General features: G+C 47.8%; 1 protein-coding gene across 4 annotated transcripts in view; it reads left to right on the top strand.

Annotated features, from left to right (window-relative positions):
- The window catches only part of BEST3 (bestrophin 3), a 217,816-nt gene that overhangs the window by 154,738 nt on the left and 42,876 nt on the right, over positions 1–20,202 (top strand). For all 4 annotated transcript variants that reach the window (XM_085652504.1, XM_085652501.1, XM_085652502.1 and 1 more), the window contains one exon: positions 3,867–4,021. In XM_085652504.1, the coding sequence (XP_085508630.1) occupies positions 3,867–4,021 (155 nt within the window). The remainder of the gene's footprint in view (positions 1–3,866; positions 4,022–20,202) is intronic.

Below are 20,202 nucleotides of genomic sequence, written 5' to 3'. Positions count from 1 at the left end.
GCCAGTGTTGACTAAATTATGCAGCAAAAGAAAGGCTGCAGCGTAATGCTGCATATTTTCTGATACTTTATTATTTTAACATTTTTACACATGCTAACAGTCTCTGCAAATATTTTGCCTTATTAGTACCAGTGTAACATACACATGCAGCAGTAAGAAAGGCGACCAGTCAACCTTTGCAAAGGGCCCTCCACTTCTCAGAAAGACAAGTCACATCTTTTAGTAACTTTTGATCCATTTGAGCTACAAACAAATGATTGGTTAAACTCGTAAAATTATGCAGCAGATGATGCATTATGTGGCAAATATTGCATAGTCATAATTAAATAGTAAACATTTGCAAATTAGGATATTTTGCCAACCATGTTTGAACTGCTCTTGTAGAAAAAGCGAGAAGTGCTGATGACAGAAACTTCATGCTCGGAGACAAATGGTTTGTGATTCCACTTCTAAGCGTATTTGGGGCATTTTGTGATTGGAAATATATCCCACTTTCTGAATGTCAACAACTCATATTGTAGCCCGCCGTAGTGGGCTATACCAGCTGTTAAAGGCCCGCTCCAGCGCTAAAGGCCCGAGCCGAAGGTGAGGGACTTTAACAAGGGAGCGGGACTTTAATAGCCGGTATGGCCCAGCTACGAAGGGCAATAAGGTTATTAGAACATTCTGCCACTAGAGGGCAGAATGTTCTAACAAATTAAACAAAGGCTTTAGGGAGCGCGAGGGGATTGAAATCCCCTTAGGATCCCTGAAGCCTTTGTTCACAGCCAAAGCTGTGAACAAAGAAGCTTTGCAATGTTGGAGCTCTGGGCTTATACCAGCCATTATAAGCCCGGCGCTACTCCATTGTTTTCAATGGAGCTTCCAACATTCCAATGTTCTAAAATACCTTAAATAGACGTGTATCCATTGGTTGAATTAAAAAGTGTAATACACTGTAACTGGGTAGTGAAATACCAAACAAATACTAAAAATTTGAATGATTTGCTCTTTCTGGCCACACCTCTGACTCCGCCCATTGACCCAATCCATGGGTTATTCCCGCCCTCTAATTCTCCGCCCACAGTTCCCCTACTTTTTTTCCCCCACTTCGACCACTGCGTAGATGTAGTTGACGCATGCGCAGTGTAGTTTCCCGCGTTAGCAGCCATCTTAAGTTTCACTCAAGTTACTTGTTAGTAAAACACATATGCAAGCGTCATTCTATCTAGAAAATGGAATGTGGTGTACGTTAGTTTACACAAAACTTAATTAATGCAGTGTTACAAGTTATATGAGAGGATCGCATCCAAGCAAGTCTCTTTTATACGAGCCCTTGCTCCATCAACCTCCAAACCAACACCAGACCCCCCATTTTTTAGCTCAGTTGGGCCCAATGGGTTGGGCTCCCTAGGGCCGAAAACGGTGCGTGCCCCCTCCCAGTATTTTAAGAAATTGGGCCCTGGGAGATGGGGTCTCCAAGGCCGAAAGCAGCTTGTGGAAAACTGCATTGAAAACATCTTTTGGGACCCCTTATACTCGGTTCCCTCTTGGCGACCACCAGTAGGTAATATACATATACATACTATATAAATATACATATATATGTGTCCCTCCTCCAGGAGTCCTACATAGCCTGGCGACCGCAACCACCCAGGGCCGGCCCCAGCAATGTCCCGGGGTGCCCACCCCCAGGACATTGCATTTTGTTATGGCTTGACGGGAGTGGTGCTCCTGCCAAGCCATAGAAAACACTGCTACGATTCGTGGTAACGAGAGCACAAAGCGGAGCAGAATTGCTTTTGGACAGAGGGAGCTGCATGTCAGCAGCTCTCTCTCTCCAAAAGCAATGCCGGGTCCCGCAGGAAGCAGGGAGCCGGCAATGACTGCAAGGGCCTCCCTATTTATAAAAAAATTATGAAGGCCTGGCACGAGGGATGGGGCCCCAGGGGCCAAAATTGGCTCATGGAAGGGTAGCCACGAGGACTCCCTTCCTTTATTGTAAAAAATGGGAGTAAAGGAAAAGCTCTGGGGGATATGGTTCCCGGGGATGAAAATGGCCCTGGGATGCGGGGCTACAGAGCACCCCTTCACAAAAAAATAATTAAAGAAAAACCTCCTACAAGTTGCTGAACGCCACATCCCCTTTACCACAACTCAGCAAACGTGCCTCCTGGCACAGAGGTAGTTGGGGAATGAAGTCCCCTGGAATGCTGAGGGTCTTTGGGGTCCAACAAGCCCTCTTGTTACCTCCAGTAAGTCCCAGACAGCGGGATTGCTGAGAGGACATGGAGGACCCGCCCCCCTTCTCCACCACTCTGTAAACAGCCTCTTGGCGTGCTTCTGGTTGAAGAATTAATTCCACTTTACTCCTGAGTGCCTCAGGGCTAAAGTGAACTACTTCCCCCAACTAGTAGTGCACCAGGAGGCGTGTTTGCAGAGGGGTGGAGAAAGGGGCGTGGCCTCTGACAACCTCTCAGCAGTCCAGCTGTGTGGGTCTTACTGGAGGTAGCAGGAGGTGTAGTTGTCCCCCAAGGACCCTCTAGAGCCAAGGGGACTACATCTCCCAATTAGTAGTGCACCAGGAGGCGCATTTGCAGAGTGGTGCAGAAAGGGGATGTGTCCACCGAACACCTCTCAGCAAACCCACAGTGTGGGACTTACTGGAGTTAACAGGAGGGGTAGTTGGCCCTATGTGCAATGTAATTTGTGAGATCATAAGCAGTGTATTGCGGGGCGTAAGTTATAGTTAGCTCAGGTAACTCTAACTGCTGAATTTCACTGGTTTTGTACGAGTGAAATCTGACCCTAATTTTAACGTCCCTGTAACCTTTGTTTTTTTCATTGAATTTCAAAGGTTTTTTAATTCTATTCGCTAACTACAACATCCCTGTAACCTTGGGTTTTTTCAGTGAATTTCTAAGGTTTTTTAAAAGCTAATTCCTAACTGTAACGTCCCTGTAACCTTTGGTTTTTTCAGTGAATATATATAGATATATATATATGATTTTCTCAGCAACTACTGAACGGATTTACACCATTTAAGCAAAAGGCACAAGTCTGAACTAAGGACTACCTCTTTGCCAAATTTGGTGTAATTCCGTTCAGCAGTTCGGGCTGTAGCTGCGGCTAAAGGTCCTATGGGAAATTGCATGGGGAAAACACATTTTGGGACCCCCCTTTTTTCTCGGCCCCCGTTTGACGAATCATCCCGAGACTTTCAGGATAGGAGCAGACCGGAGCTGGCCAAAAGTTTCGAAAATTTCGCGAAGATTCGTCAATCGGCACCAAAGTTATTCCAAAGAGAATGTTGCGTATTTCCTATTGAAAATAGATCCTAACTATAACTATCTACTGGCGACCGCCAGTAGATTATATATATATATGCATATATATATATATATTTGTATACGTACATATGTACATAAATTCACTGAAATAACACAGTTAAAGGTCAGTTATGGTTCAGTGAATACAAAACCAAAAATGCCCTGATATTTGCCAGTTATGATGTGCAATACACAACGCAAATCATAGCTCAGCCTTAACATGGTAAATCACTGCCAGATCTCATGCAGATCTACCAAGAAGTGCTAAAGTTGTTAGTGAGTCAAAAACTGTGTGCCCACCTTCTTTTATACCCCACTATTGGATCTGCATGAAACCTGGAGTCCTTAGTTATGTATTACTGACAAAAGCCCAGCACTGCCCGGTGGGCATTTTTGGCACAGTAAATCACTTCGGGTGGTAAGCTTGCACTAGAAGTGTCGCTTACCATTATTGCTACAGCTGTCTCCAATGGTTTCTAGTGTGACTGAGGAAAAATAGTAATGGTTAAGCTTGGTCTCTTATTCCATAACAATTGTCACCCACTATCTTTAAAACAGGCTTCATGACATCAGAGGAAAGGAAATTATTTGAAGGTCTCAAGTCTCCACATCAGAAGTACTGGGTTCCATTCATTTGGTTTGGGAATTTGGCATCTAAAGCTCGAAAAGAAGGAAGAATCCGAGACAACGTGGACCTGCAGTTAATAATGAATGTAAGTCGAGGCTCCATAGCATTGTTTGCATGTGTGTATCGTACCGATTTTTTGTTTTTTCATTATTTCTGCTTTTGTTTAATTATAGGATGCTTTAGTCAAAGGTAATTCTGAGATGCATTAGTCCAAGGTAGATCGTATTACTTGAAAAAGTGACGTTGATCTATATCCAGGAGTATCAAAAAGAAAACATTAACCAAATTGATAAAAATGTAATGCTGAGCTACCAAGTCAACAAAGATGTGATTTGTGAAAGGTGATCCAGGGGCATATGTATCAAAAACCGTATTTGCGATTCTCAAATAGCGATTTTTTGAGTATCGCTATTTGGGAATTGCAAAAACGGGATGTATTTAAAAATTCGCACATATTTTGCGAATTCTTAATATTCCTTAATTGCGATTAGCAAATTGCGAAATCGCAATTAAGGAATACCTTCCCAGGGAAGTAAATCTCAAATTGCGAATTGCAATTTGCTAATCACAAATTGAGAATAATTTCAAAGGTGCAAGGGTGTCATGATGACACCCTGATGCACCCCTGAAATGAACATGTGTGCGCATATGGCGCACATACATGCCCTAAGGGCATGTATGTGCGCCACATGGCACTTTGAATAATGCCAAAAATGGCATTTTTCAAAGAAATCGCAAATTACCACCAACTTGAAGTTGGTGGTAATTTGTGATTTCTTAAGGAGAATTCGCCCAACTTGGGTGCGTGTTACATAGCATTTAAGGAATCGCAATTTGCGATTCCTTAAATGCTTACGCAAAATTAAGGAATCGCTAAATTAGCGATTCCTTAATAATGCGATGCGAAAATGTCACATACATCGCGTTTTGCGATTTTGTATTCGCAAACGCTGTTTGTTTTGCGATTCGCAGCGTTTGCGAATACAAAATCGTTTGATACATATGCCCCTAAGTGCTCATATATCTCTGTATTTGGATACATCATCCCTCAAACCTATAAGAAAAAGTCAACTGATATCCTCTATGTGCACTTTACAACTTTATTTATCCTAGCCTCAGTGTCACCTACTCTTGGACAAGTTTTTGGGATCCAGGATGATTGTGCATGTCTTATTTGAAAGAGACTGCAGGCTCGGCCAGTTTACAACATCTGCAAGGTGTATGAAAGACTGCTCATAATGAGGGTGTAGTATTACTGTCCCAGGGCCAATAACCAATCAATCAATCAAACAACATTTGTAGCGCGCACTACATACCCGTGAGGGTCTCAAGGCGCTGGGGTGTGGGGGGGACACGACTGATCGAACAGCCAGGTGTTGAGTAGCCTCCTGAAGGTCAGCAGGTCTTGGGTCTGTCGTAGGTTAAGTGGGAGGGTGTTCCAGGTCTTGGCGGCGAGGTGGGAGAGGGATCTCCCACTGGTGGTTGTTCTTCGGATGCACGGGACAGTGGCGAGTGCGAGGTCGGTAGAGAGGAGCTGGCGGTTGGGGGTGTAGAAGGAAAGTCGTTTGTTGAGGTAGGCTGGGCCGGTCTTGTGTAGTGCCTTGTGTGCGTGGCTTGAAGGTGATCCTCTTGTTGACGGGCAGCCAGTGCAGGTTTCTCAGGTGGGGGGGTGATGTGGCCGTGGCATGGTACGTTCAGGATCAGTCGTGCCGAGGCGTTTTAGATGCGTTGTAGTCGTTTGATGAGCTTGTTCGGGGCTCCCGCGTAGAGGGCGTTTCCGTAGTCGAGTCTACTGCTGACGAGGGCTTGGGTGACTGTTCTTCTTGTATCTGTCGGGATCCACCTGTAGATCTTGCGGAGCATGCCGAGGGTGTTGAAGCAGGTGGAGGAGATGGCGTTGACTTGCTTGGTCATGGAGAGCGTTGAGTCGAGGATGATTCCCGGGTTGCGTGCGTGGTCGGTGGGTGTCGGGGCTGTCCCCAGTGCCGTCGGCCACCAGGAGTCGTCCCAGGCTGAAGGGTTGGAGCTAAGGATGAGGACCTCCGTTTTGTCCGAGTTCAGTTTCAGTCGGCTGGTCTTCATCCTGTCGGCGACTGTCTTCATTCCTTCATGGAGGTTGGTTTTGGCGGTGATGGGGTCCTTGGTGAGGGAGAGGATCAGTTGAGTGTCGTCGGCGAAGGAGATTATGTTGAGGTCGTGCTGTCGGGTGACGTGTGTGAGCGGGGCCATGTAAATGTTGAACAGTGTCGGGCCAAGAGAGGACCCCTGAGGTACGCCGCAGATGATCTCGGAGGCTTTGGATCGGAATGGGGGGAAGCGGACGCTCTGCGTTCTGCCGGAGAGGAAGGAGGTGGTCCATTCCAGAGCCTTGTCTCGGATCCCTACGGCGTGGAGGCGTGCGCGTAGTGTGCGGTGGCAGACGGTGTCAAAGGTGGCGGAGGGGTTCAGGAGGAGGAGGGCTGCGGTCTCACCGTTGTCCAGCAGGGTCCTGATGTCGTCAGTGGCAGCGATGAGGGCGGTCTCGGTGCTGTGGTTGCTGCGGAACCCTGACTGGGAAGGGTCCAGGATTCTGTTTTCTTTGAGGTATTGGGTTAGCTGTCTGTTGACGATCTTCTCGATGACCTTGGCCGGGAACGGGAGCAGAGAGATGGGCCGGAAGTTCTTGAGGTCTCTAGGGTCTGCCTTGGGTTTTTTGAGTAGGGCGTTGATCTCGGCGTGTTTCCAGCTCTCTGGAAAGGTCGCGATCTCGAGGGAGAGATTGATGATGTTGCGCAGGTGGGGTGCGATGGAACTGCTGTCTTTGTTGAAGATGTGGTGCGGGAATGGGTCTGACGGGGAGCCGGAGTGGATTGTGCTCATGGTCTTGATGGTGTCATCGATGCTCATGCTGGTCCAGGCTAGCAGGAGGTCGTGGTCGATGGTGTGTGGGGAGATTGTTGTGTTGATGTCTGTTGGGGCTGTCTGGGTGTTGAAGCTGTCATGGATGTCTGCTATCTTGCGGTGGAAGAAAGTGGCGAGGGAGTTGCACAGGGCTTGCGGCCGCGGGATGTCGTTGGTGTTGGAGCTGGGGTTGGAGAGTTCCTTCACGATGTTGAAGAGCTCCTTGCTATTCTGTGCGTTGTTGTCAAGGCGGTCTTTGAAGGAAGTCCTCTTGGCAGTCCTGATGAGGTGATGGTGGTTGCGGGTGGCGTCCTTGAGTGCTGCGTGGCTGTCCGGAGTCTGTTTGCTGTCCCATTTCTTCTCTAGCTTCCGGCAGGCTCGCTTGGAGGCTAGGAGTTCCGGGGTGAACCAGCTGGCCCTCTTGCTGGTGTCTCTGTGGGGGGGTTTCTTCAGCGGGGCGAGGGTGTTGGCGCAGTCGTCGATCCAGCATCTGAGGTTGCGGGCAGCGTCGTCGGTGTTGGTGGGCTGAGAGTGAGGTTTGCGTGTAGTTGGTCTTCGGGGATTTTTCTCCAGCAGTGGCGAGGGATCTGTTGGGTGTGGTGGTGTATGGTGGGTTTCTGGAAGGAGAAGTGGATGCAGCGGTGGTCGTTCCAGAGGAGTTCGGTGGTGTGGCTGACCGCGACGTGGGGGCTTGCGAAGAAGATGGGGTCAAGCGTGTGGCCTGCAGAGTGGGTGGGCATTGTGACGAGTTGCCTCAGTCCGAGGTTGGCGAGGTTATCGATCAGAGTTGTCGAGTTGCTGTCGTTGTTCTCCAGGTGAAAGTTCAGGTCTCCGAGGAGGATGTAGTCGGTGGAGGTCAGGGCGTGCGTGCTGATGAAGTTGGCGATGGAGTCGCTGAACTGGCGTCGGGGTCCGGGGGGTCTGTAGACGAGGGTGCCTCTGAGGGTGAAGTTGGGGTCTGTGTGGATCTGAAAATGCATGTGTTCGGCGGTGCTGAGAGTGTCGTCATTGCTGGTCGAGACCCTGATGCTGTTCTTGTGGACGATGGCGATTCCTCCTCCGACTCCGTTGGAGCGGTCTCTGCGGGTGATCTTGTAGCCGTCTGGGATGGCTATGGCGGTGTCGGGTGCGGAAGAGCCAGTCATCCAGGTCTCTGTTGGGAAGGCGATGTCCGGGGATGATGTGTCGAGCAGGTCCCAGAGCTTGACGGCGTGTTTGCGTGCAGAGCGGGTGTTCAGTAGTATGCATTGGAGGTGGTTGAGGTCTTTCTTGGTGGGTTGTTTGGTGGCTCTGAGGCTGGTGTAGCTGCAGTTCCGGCAGGTGAAGGGACCGTGTGTGCGTTTCGGGGCGGCCTTGAAGCAGGTGTGGGTCTGTCCGGGGTTGAGAGCGTGGAGTGTGATGGCATCATAGCAGCGGCAGTCGTTGTGGTGGGCGCGGGGGCCAGGGGTTCTGGCGCTGGGCGTGGTCCAGGAGCGGACGGGCGCAGACGGACTTGCTTTAGGCGCGCCCGCTGCACGCGGCTGCCATATATGGGGATGTGGGAGGGAGGAGCAGCTGGGAGGCGGGAGGCAGGGGCAGTGAATGGGCAGTGAGGGGGCAGGGCCGCAGGGGACGCAGCGGCAGGAACAGGAGCGGTGGGGGCACCTGGAGAAACCGGGCACAACAGGGGCAGCATGGAGGAGACAGAAGGCATAATACGGGCAGAAGTGAAGGGCAGCGAGGGAGAGACAGAAGGCAAAAGTCAACAATCAGGACAGCGAGGGGGAGACAGAAGGCAAAATACGGGCACAAGTGAAGTGCAGCGAGGGGGAGACAGAAGGCAAAAGTCAACAATCAGGGCAGCGAGGGGGAGACAGAAGGCAAAAGTCAACAATCATGGCAGCGAGGGGGAGACAGAAGGCAAAATACGGGCACAAGTGAAGGGCAGCGAGGGGGAGACAGAAGGCAAAAGTCAACAATCAGGTCAGCGTGGGGGAGACAGAAGGCAAAATACTGGCACAAGTGAAGGGCAGCGAGGGGGAGACAGAAGGCAAAAGTCAACACTCAGGACAGCAAGGACGAGACAGAAGGCAAAATACGGGCACAAGTGAAGGGCAGCGAGGGGAAGACAGAAGGCAAAATACGGGCACAAGTGAAGGGCAGCGAGGGGAAGACAGAAGGCAAAAACTTCACATGGCCCAAAAGTGGAAGCAGGTGCCTAAAAGTGTCACCCTTTGCCCATGCCATTGCAGTTGGAAACCATTCATACAAACCATATCGAATTGCAATTAGGAGGGAATGCCCCTTCTATTTACTTATTTGCGATTGAATATACTTCGGTAATCCCATAATGCATGTTGGAAATGTTTTTCCGACTCACAAAATGGGTTTAATACATACCTAAACGCAGCTTACAGCGTAAAACCGTGTGTGTTTGTGAATTGCAGGTTTTTTTTTACCTAAAATGCCTTTTTTACATGTGTGAGAGCTGTGTCTGTACAGTGAAGGCCTGAGGGCTGACTGGACACAGGTTATTGGAGGAGAGATACAGAACAAGGCTAATTGATACAAACCAAATACTAGGTTGGAGTGAAACAAAAGAATGGGTATCTGTAATGTTTTAGAAGTAGCACTGCAGATTTAAAACATTTTGGGTAGGTGCTAGATGTAAGGGAATGAAGAAAAGACAAGTAAGGCACAAGAGAACCAGACAGGAGAGACCAAAATATGTAATGGTTTTTGTGAACTAAATGGACAGATTGACAGATTTATGGGATAAACTGAAGGAGTGAAGGGGTAAAGAAGTCATCAGAGTGAGTCTTAGGAGTAGATAGATATTGGAGTGTGGGCGGAGCTGGAAATAGAATACTGAGGTTGTTTTGGATAGTAGATAGCGCAAAGTCATCCAGAAAGAGGGATGATTATAAAATGGGTGTACAAGGTGGAGAGAATAGATTGATATTAGTGCATCATGCAAGTCTTTGTGTATGAGGCCGAACTGAAGTGATTAGGTTCTAGACATATCCATAATTTGCAATGTCAAGTGCCACAAGTAGTGTGGTTTCTCCTTGTTTGCATGCTTCAAAATGTTGAGTTGTATTTTTTGACATCATTTGCTAAAACTTTTCTCGTTTTGGACTTCTAAGAGCGGATGTGATGCAGAGCTTTGGGCAAGATGAAGCAGGACAGAAAGTGCCTATGGGATTTAGGGGCCACTTTCACTTGACCTATTGCTTTAAATTGTAGACAAAGTCTTCTGGCCCACCATTTGGCACTGTTAGCAAAAAGATTAGCGGTGCAGCTATCAGGTCCGTCTGCCTTTCCCCCTTTATCAAAAGAGCATCAAGATAATACCTAAAATACTCAGAAAGTACCATCAAATCCATGATAGGATGAAATATTAGCAGCATCAGGGTCACACATAATTGATTTAAAGTGAATCTTTGATTGCACATGTGAAGTTGCAGGATACTCTGATTTGGTCATGCTCCTAGACTCTTTAGCTACTAGTTTCCAAAATAGTGATGTGTTTGTTATACAGTGGAACCCATATAAGCTATAAACATGCAAGTGAGAAAAAACATAGGCTGATTTTCAGAATTTAAATCAGAAATTAATGTGATTTTGTAGTTTATAGTGTTCCATTTTCATTTTAAATTCTTACATTCCTTGTCAAACTAATGAGACATTGGAATTTTCTTCAGTTAGATGAACCCTTTCAAATGGGAACAGATACTGCATTAAACAGTTCAGTCATTATCTTCTTGTTATGAGAATGACAAGTACTGTGTCTAAAGGAAGAGTTTCTTCTGCAATGGTCATATTAATTATTACAATAATACATGCATTTAGACTCATGTCCTGGCCTTATAAACATCATTCAACAATTTTACATATTCATGCCATTTTATTTGTCAACCTTGCCATATGCCCACCTTTATCCCAAAATAATTATTGTATAACATTGTGTTTACTCTTCTATTATCATTGCATGTAAATCATTTAGTGACCATACAGTAGCAGCTATATCAGTTTAAGCTCTAATCTGATAAAGTTTTGAAACACTTTAACCTACAACATCCGAGCATTTATCCTGTGTGTTTTAAGGTGAATTGCCTACATTAAGGGAGGGGGGCAGTGGGTCTTCAGTAGTAGTAGCAGGGATTTGTCATTGTTTTCTGGTCTCGTGAGTTCAGGTAAGTAAGCATCCTTCGAAAACAGGTAAGAAATCTACTAGCATGCGGGCAATAATCAAACTTTTTTCATCCGTACAGTATGTTGCTTTTGCTGGTACAACGTTCAGTCAATGTCTATGTAGCTGCTGTGAAATATGTTGCTACATTTAATTATCGACCTAAAAGCCTCTGGTTTTTCCAGTGCCTAATTTGTAAAAGATGGAGTACCGGTGCTCAAAGCTCTGATCAGAAGCTTGAGATCGGCTCTATAAATGTCGGCGCACTGAACACCAAGGCTGCATTCTCTTGAACTTGCCTCAGGTCCCTATAATCCATTTCCAGACACTCCCTGCTCCTTTAGCTCTCTCTTACCGGTCCCTGCACTCTGCCTTTGTGACGTTTTATACGTCTTTCTCTTTCTCCTTCTTTTCTCTCTGATGTGCAAAAATAAGTGCCGGTCACCAAAACAAGTGCTGGTGTACCCCACTGGCGACCATCAGCTCAAATTATGCACTGTGGGGTACTTGTACAAGAACTGCCGCTAACTAGCATAAGCGTTAGTTAACAGCAGTTTTCTTAACGCGGCCTATCACCAAAAACGATTGCCCTGTTAGCGATAAATTTACAATACGTCACTACATGGCGAAAGTAATAGCTAGCCGCAGTGAAAACTGTTGCTAACACTAGCATCAAGGCGATAAAAATGTTGACGTTAGTGGGAGAAAAGTGACGAAAGGCCCATTAGCAGCAAAATAACTCACGTTCGAGGCAAAAATATAAGTCCATCTCCAATGAAAAAACAGGAAATAAAACCAATGGAATGCAGAATGGAGCAGCCAGGACCAAGTGCAGCACAGATCCCCTCAAACCCCCCAACAGCCAGACTGACGAGCCAGAGTCCCAGGTGAAGAGGAAATGCAGTTTCAGGGCAACAATAATAAAATTAGGCGTGTCACTGGGAAAAACCAGGGATGCATCACTTTTCATAGCGCCCTCCTTGCAACACCATGGCAGCCAAAACCTTAAAAGTGGGGTCAGTCCCTGGGGCCCGGAGGACTCACTGGGCCTGCATCTGTAACCCGGAGTGGGAGGCAGAGGTGCTGTGGAGTTGCTGGGCCCTAGCGGTAGACACTGAGGTGTCGGCGATCGCTCTTACATGGTGGGGAAGTCTGGCAGGTCGCATGGAGACACGTTGCTGACCTGTGTGAGGAGACCGCCTGGTGCACCTTGAAGCTGTGAATGGTACAGATGCTTCTGCACACCAACATAGGGAAGTCTACATCGCATACCAGGCGCCATCACTACACTGGGGTGCACGGAGGAAATTACCAATGGTGGGCAATGCCTCTCTGCATCACAGTCTGGAGGATGTTGCGCTGGCAGGACACTGTGGAGGGTGCGGCTCCAGAGCTGCGCCAAACTTGTGTGGTGGGAGCGCTGCAACTTCACGCCCAAGGGGGCCCTGTTGCATCACCTGCATTGGGAGGTTCCCCAGCGGATTTGGTGGCAACTCCTGTACCCAGGCTTGTGAAATCCCACCTGGCTGAGGCTCCTGCTGGTTGAGTCACAGATTTGGAGAGAGCGCAGTGCATTGAGACCCGGTGTCAATGTCCAGGTAAGGAGAAGGTGGGACGCGTAGCGGAGGAGGGCTGGGGGCTAGTTGGGCCCAGGCCTAGCACCTGTGTGTGATGCACACCGTGTCCTGAGCACTGCCTGTGCTGCAGCTGAACTATATCACTGAGGGCCCTGTACAAGACTGGTGGGGGACTCCACTAACATGCTCAAGTCACTGAGATCGGCCATTGGTGGTAGTGGGTGCAAGGTGCATGGGGGCCAGTTCTGGCACAGGCCCTTGGGTATGCAGCTTGATCCACCGTTACTTGCTGGGGACCTGGGAAACAAGGAAATTGGACGCCACTGTTAGATCAGAAGAGGCAACTGCGTGGTGCTGCCTTTCCTTGCCCCTTGTTAGTTTGCTTTTGAGTGTGCGGGGGACTAACCCTAAGTGGACTTCTTTTTCCCACAGTGCTGCACCGTCTGGTTGCTACTGCTGCTGTCTCCATCTGATGCTGCTGGTTCCCCTGACCCGGAGTTCAGGTGTTCGAGTCCCTCTTCCACCAGCAGGTTCCTACCTGCAGCTCATCCGTGGCGGTCCAGTGGTAGAGCATCACTGCTCTGCAGCTTGAGTGCCCCCTGTCCCTCTTTTACTGCTGTTCCTGTTCATCTTTCTGCTCTACTTCGTTGCTTTTCTACCTTATTTTTAATCTTTGCTTTGTTGGCTTTTTTTTTTCCGTGCTTTTTTGCAGTTCCTTTTTCCTTATCCTCTCCATCGTTGCCGCTGTGATTCCCTGCGCCCCCTCCCCTCCAGTGTCCTTTCCTGCGTTTCCTGTCTCCCAGCTGTCCCACCTCTCTGCAGCACAACTTAATGGCGGATGTTGTGAGGCCATGTGCAGCGGGTGTGCCACTGGTGTGCCAAAGGCAAACCCGCTGCGTCCGTCTGCCCCTGTACTGCGCCCTGCACCAGGAACCCTGTCTTTCGGACACTGCACTGCTACGATGCCAGCACTCTCCTCGCCCTCAACCCTGGATGCCACGCCGCCTGCCATCTAGCATCACCGACGAATACCCTTACACCCTGCGCCTGCCGAAACTGCAAATACACCTCCTGCCACATCAGCACACCAGTGCCTCTTGCTGCCCAGCCGACCAACAGCGAACCCGACTGGCTCAATTGCATCCTCCTCAACGTGTGCTCTCTCCACAAATACGCCACTGAAATCTGGGACCTCCTTGACACCAACTCTGTAGAAATCGCCTTCGTCATGGAAACCTGGACCAACCACTGCTCTGGGCCGGACATCGCCATCCCCGACGGCTACAAAATCACCCACAAGGACCACCCTGACCATCCAGGAGGAGGCATTGCCATCATCTACAAAAGCCCAATCTGACTGACCACGCACTCTAATGACACAACGACAACCATGGAACACTTTCACTTCCAGATCCGGACAAACCACCCTTGGCGGCACCCTCGTCTACAGGCCCCCTGGGCTATGAACCCCCATTCACCAATGCCATTGTAGACCTCATCGCACCCCAGGCTCTCCCATCCACCAACTACATCCTACTCGGAAACCTCAAGTACCACCTGGACAACCCCAGTGACGAGAACACCAGCCCCCTCCTGGGAAACCTCGCCAACATCGGTCTCAAGCAGCTAGTCACTGCACCAACCCACATAGCCAGACACACACTCGAGCCCATCTTCTCCGCCAGCGGGAACTTAACTACAGCCACACCACTGAACTTTCCTGGACCGACAATCATTGTATATATCATGCTCTCACCACAACCACCGTACACCACCGCCATCGTCATCCCTCCCCCGTCGCAGCTGTATCAAGGCCACCGAAGAACTTCTCATCAACTCACTCAGTACCACCACTCCGCCAACGCTTACAAACGCCAACACCGCAGTGCACAACCTCCACCGATGGATCTCCAACTGCGTCGGCATCCTGACACCCCTCAAGAAAAGACCAGGCAAACAACACTCCAAGAAGGCCAACTGGTTCACTCCCGCCCTCCCCTAGTCCAGACGCACCTGCAGGCATCTCAAGTAGAGATGGAGCCACAACATCAATCAACTCCGGGACACAGTCACCCTTGCACCATGGCGCAAGGCTGCCTGCATTGACACATGGCAGTCATTCTGCACTATCGTAGGGGGAAAAGACAGGTGGGCTTAATCCTGAGTCCCTTCTGGCAGTTTAACCCCACTGGTGCGTCATTTTCTTGACGTACTTGCTGCTCGAATCTTGCCCCACGTTGCACAATATTTACAAAGTGACGCATCTTTGCATTTGCATGACCTTGTGAAGCCCTGTGCCACATTACATCTGCCTCAGGTATGATGAATGCAGGGTGGGCGTTCCCACGCAACAAAGTCTTGTAGGATTGGCGCAGTGAAGTCTCTCAGATTTCACTGACAATTCTAGGACGCCATCCGGTCAAAACCTTACACCTGCCTCATGGCAGGCGTAAGGGTGACACAGTGCCATAGGGATAGGCTGGCCCCTTACATTGCTTAAGTTGCATCATGCTTGCAACCCAACCGTAGCAATGCGTGACTTCAGCGCTGCCAGATACGTCAGGATTCCAGACATATCTGTCATTGATTGCCACATAGAGTGCCATACATTGAATACAAATACAGCGCATACATGGTGTCGCAAGGAGGGCGTATTGAAAATAGTTGCAGCACTGTTTTTTCGCAGCAATGCAACACTTTTTATGAATGGGGCCCAGGAATCCTCCCTATCTTATTGATAGGGCACATCTCTGTCCTTTTGTTCTGGCACAGGGCAGCGTAGCAATGTTCCTTGCAGCTCTGTCCAGCACCCAAACATCTAATATGTGGACCTAAGTGTTTGCACCAATTTTAGGACCAGCTATTTTCTGGTCTCAAAAAACAGACTCTAACTGGACTTAGCTTCAGTTTTGGGGGGTTGTATGGGACTTTCATTATAAATATAGCGAAGCGGGGATAGTGGCAGTTTTTACACGGGAATCCACGCCTTGAATCTAATTTCCATTAAGTCCTGCTAACAGAAGTGGTGATCTTAAAAATTCACATTTACTCCAGAAAAGGGCCGCTAACTGCAGTTAGCGGCACTTTGTAAATGACGCTACGGTGGCATTAAGTTCTTGTACATATGCCCCGTAGAGTGCGTTCCACTCATTAGTTTTCCTGTCTTAGATGGGCAAGCTTTTACAGGAAACTTTATACATTCATACACTCATATTTTGCCATGCTTCTAGTAACCTTATAATATCTTTTTAGAGGTCAAGACTTTCGGGTCTATTTTGTGTTACAGCTTATTTGTTAAACCTGCAATACTCCTGGATGTCAGACTAATTCTAAGAGGGCTCACAGCCTGGATTGCTAGCGCCACTGTGGGGGAGTAAGTCTAGTGCAACCATAAAGTCTATCCTTTGCATGTTGGAAGATGGTTACATTTCCAGTGGAGGCTGCATGAGTCTTATATGTCCCGGCTGTGAGAAGTCCCTCAAGGTCCGTACAAGTTAGATCAGTTACTGACTCTCTCTGGGAAGATGCATAAAGAGTCCTACCTTGCATACAAGGTTTACATTCGTGAAATTGCTCCTAAGAGCCCCTGTCTGGGCATTTTAAAGATGTCCAACCACAGCTGCATGCCACACATATTGCAGATGACAGGTCAAATATTCTGTTTACCTTGGTATCAACATCAGCACCGTACAGAGCACCGGGACAACCAGTTGGCTTCTTGGTTAAGAAAGCGGTCTTTAAACTGTACACCTCAAACTGTGAGACAATTCACATGATAAAGGTCCAGGCGGCATGCACATCTCTGATGACATTTACCACAAATCTGTTATGAGAATGGATTATATTGCCCTTGAGAAAGAAACTCCAGCGGCTCATCAAAGCCACAGATGCTTTCACAATCACATTCAAAGAGAAATGTGTGCTGGGACGATTATTCTGTGAGTATTTTAGGCATGCTTGAAGGGGAAGATAAGAAGAAGGAAGGCTGGACAAAGGGGTGCAGGGGCACAGGAAATCTGGCTTTATTTTCGTACAGGTTACATAATGACACAGTCATAACTTGGCTCTCTGTAATGCCAGCTTAGGGGCCCACACAGATAGGGATAGATAGATGGGAGAGGGGTAGATTAACAGATATAGGCAACAGTGGATAATAAAATGCTTCAACCCATAGTTTCCCTGCGAAAACGTAAATTCTCAGCCTTTTTTCTCAGTTCACCAAAGTTGTATTTAAAAAAAATAAAAACAGCTGCTTGGCCCTCAGTTTTACATCTGAACTTCTACCCTATTTTGTACGTCTGAGTTTATTGCTTTTTAAATACCATAGAAGCACCTTCTGGATACAAAAACGGGAAGGTTTTCTCTCTCTTCGAACTGTAAATAAAGTACATTAACATTTGCCTTAAAATACTACATACTAACTCTGTGGGTGATGGACTCTAATAGAACATAACTGAAAATAGAAAGTATATTCAAGATCACATTAATTTCTCTTTATCTTGAAAAAGAAAACACTACTGACAACTTTCTACCATCATTCCCCAAATGTTTCTTCCTAAGTGTGTATTTCTATTCTGCCAAAGCCCATCCCACTGGCACACGGACTGTAACAGGTCTGGCACAGGGCCGGGATGGGAAACAAAAGTAGTTGTGGCAAACATGTTCAAGCCAGACACCGAATCCTTGCTCCGCTCGCTTTATCTCTCTCTTTCCATCCATCCATTCTCTATCTCCTCTCTAATCTTTATCTCCACCGCCCTCCCTCCCTCCATCTCTATCTTTCTCTCTCTCTTGAAGCCCAACCCACTCACTGTCTGCTGCAATTAACATCGGGCAGGGAGCTGGGTAAAGTGATAGAGGCATCAGCTGCCCAGGATTTTAAACCTGGCCTCCAAAGGCCCCAGCCTACTGGAAAATGCCTAGTTGGATTAATGGCCAGTATGGCCCCGGTCTGGTATCAAGAAAATGTACATTTTGACAACACCAACATCATAAGCAAAAGATGGGCTGCAAATTTGGTACAAGTAGAATATTGCTACACCTCAGGAAGCCAGAATTGGCCTCTATCAGTGATCTGGCTCTCAGCCAAAGCTGCAGATTATATTTTGCCTTTATAGCAAAACTGCCCTCCCTTGTGGATGAGTCCCCTTACTCCTATGTACCATGGCTTCTTCATCAAGGCTTTACAAAGGTTTTACAGTCTTTCTTCCCTACGCTGGGAGGCCTCCTGGAGGTGTTGGTCATGACTCCATACCATTTATCTTGGAGCTTCCAAGCACCTAGTCACCTTCCACAACTGGTGCCTCCCAGTCTGCCCCAGACACAATTAATATGATTACTCATATTCACAAATAGCCAAGAAACTAAAGTATCCCCAAATGATTCAGGATTTTGTCCAAGTGAATGCGGATTACTTAAGACTTTGTAGTAGGGTAACCTTACGTTAGGGGTCAGTGCAGTGTTGTGCAAAGCTGTGATGCAAGCTACTACATAGGGTGCTATATGCAAGACTTAATGAAACTCACACCAGGCCACTCCTCAGACAGACAAATAAAGGTTGCAAAGTTGTTGGACTTGGCCCTTTCTGCAAGGTCATCCCCAAACCTTTTGCCTTCACCTTTCTCTTTTCTGAACCCATTTTCTTGACTTCTAAGACTGAGCACTTTACCACTGCTAACCAGTGCTAACATACTTGTACGTTCATCTAAACATGGTAGAATTGGCCTACAACCAATTGGCATAATTAATTTGTTTGTAAGGCCCTAGTAAAGTGATACTATATGCAGTGACGGCCCGTGTAGGGCGTTTTACCAGGGCGGTGACGTGGCGCAGTGGAGGGGCAGGGTGGGGGTTTGCAAAATGTGGCATACGGCCGAGTTCAGGTAAGTTACGAAAAAAAAATTAATTAAACGAATTTCGTTGCGCGCGCTGCATCGCCAAATGCGATGCAGCGTGCGCAACGAAATTCGTTTTATTAATTTTTTTCGTAACTTATCTGAAATCGGCCGTATGCCGCATTTTGCAAACCCCCACCCTGCACCTCCTCTGTGCCACGTCACCGCCCTGGTAAAACGCCCTACACGGGCCGTCACTGACTGTATGTGTCCATGACCTTGCAATGCAATGCTAATAGTGGACCTGCAGCACTGATTGTGCCACCCATTTAAGTGGCCCTTTGAACATGTCTCAGGCCTGCCATTGCAGCGTGTGCTTGTAGTTTTTAAACTTCCATTTCGACATTGCAAAATAAACCTTTTGCCAGGCCCAGACCTTCCCTTTTATTGCATATAAGTCACACCTATGCCCTGAACGGGCCAGAGCACAGGGTGCAGTATATTTTAAAAGATTGGACATGTACCTTTAAGTTTCACATGTCCTGGTAGTGAATAATTCCTGAATTCAAGGCCTACCTCTCCCATAAAATAGCATTGGGTTACCTTTTTATATTTAATTTGTGATAACTTTCAATTGGGAGCATGTAGGAATTTTAAGTTTGGGGTCTAGAGATTTGAAATTTAAAGCCCTCTTTAATGGTAAAGTCAGATTTTTCATCACAATTCTGAAAATGCCACTTTTAGAAAGTTGGCATTTTCCTGTCCCAACAATTTGGTGTCTGCTTCCTGCATCTTAGGTCACATGACTAATTGTAATTGCCAGATGGTCTTTATGTATTGCTCCCGGACAGCGAGACAAAGGGAAGATAGTGATTGGCAGGATGGGCCACTCTGAGTTAACGAGGTGGAGGAGCTGTCACCTACAACACTTGCACATCACAAGGCCCTGCCTGAGCACTCTCACAAAATGGTTTGACACTATTCTGGTGTGACCCCATACAGTCTGGGACCAGGACAGTGAGGCAGTAAATTCCAAGCATCTCTGGAGAGTGGAAACCTCTAGAAGTTTCTCCTATTCATAGTGTGCACCAGGTATAAATATTGGACCTCATACCCCAACTCTTCAGTACACTTCTGGATCTGTAGAAGACTCTACCAGGAAGAAGGTCTGCTGTACTGCTGAAAGGACTGCTGTGCAGTCCTATTTCCTAAGTGAGAACGACTGTATTTGCAATGTGTAACCAGGACCACCAGAGTGACTCCAAGGGCTAGTCTCTTGTAACCAGCACATGGACTCTGCAAATGTGAGTCCTACTCTGTCAAGTGCTGCCACCTGATTTCTGGACCCTTTAAAGTGGGCCTGAGTACTCTACCACCCCATCTGTGGATCTAGCAGAATCAACACATCTACTCTGCTGCACAGCACGAACCTGGGCCGAAACGATGCATCTCCCTGCACAAGGACTTCGCATCACCTGTGCAGCCTACATCCGCATCGGATCAGTTTCTGCATGACACATCACCAATGCAGCCACCGCATCACAAGCCCACTGTTGATGGCATCACGCAGCTTCTTCTGAACCAGCCGGTGGTGATGCATGCTGGATGCAGGAATTGACATTACAAGCCCCCCTCATCAATGAACTCCTTGATGACAATGCAGGATTTTGCATCACAGACTCACAGCTCATTGACACAGTGTGACGCATCTCTGATCCAGACCTCGCATCTGCTTGGCTGGGTGACAAATCATCGATGCGGGACATTGCAATGCCCAGCAACCTGGATTTAAGGTACTGTTGTA

Source organism: Triturus cristatus, chromosome 4_1, assembly GCF_964204655.1.
Source record: "Triturus cristatus chromosome 4_1, aTriCri1.1, whole genome shotgun sequence".
NCBI classification, from domain to species: domain Eukaryota; kingdom Metazoa; phylum Chordata; class Amphibia; order Caudata; family Salamandridae; genus Triturus; species Triturus cristatus.
The sequence above is the reverse complement of the archived record's forward strand: the minus strand, read 5'-3'. Positions and strand labels throughout refer to the sequence as shown.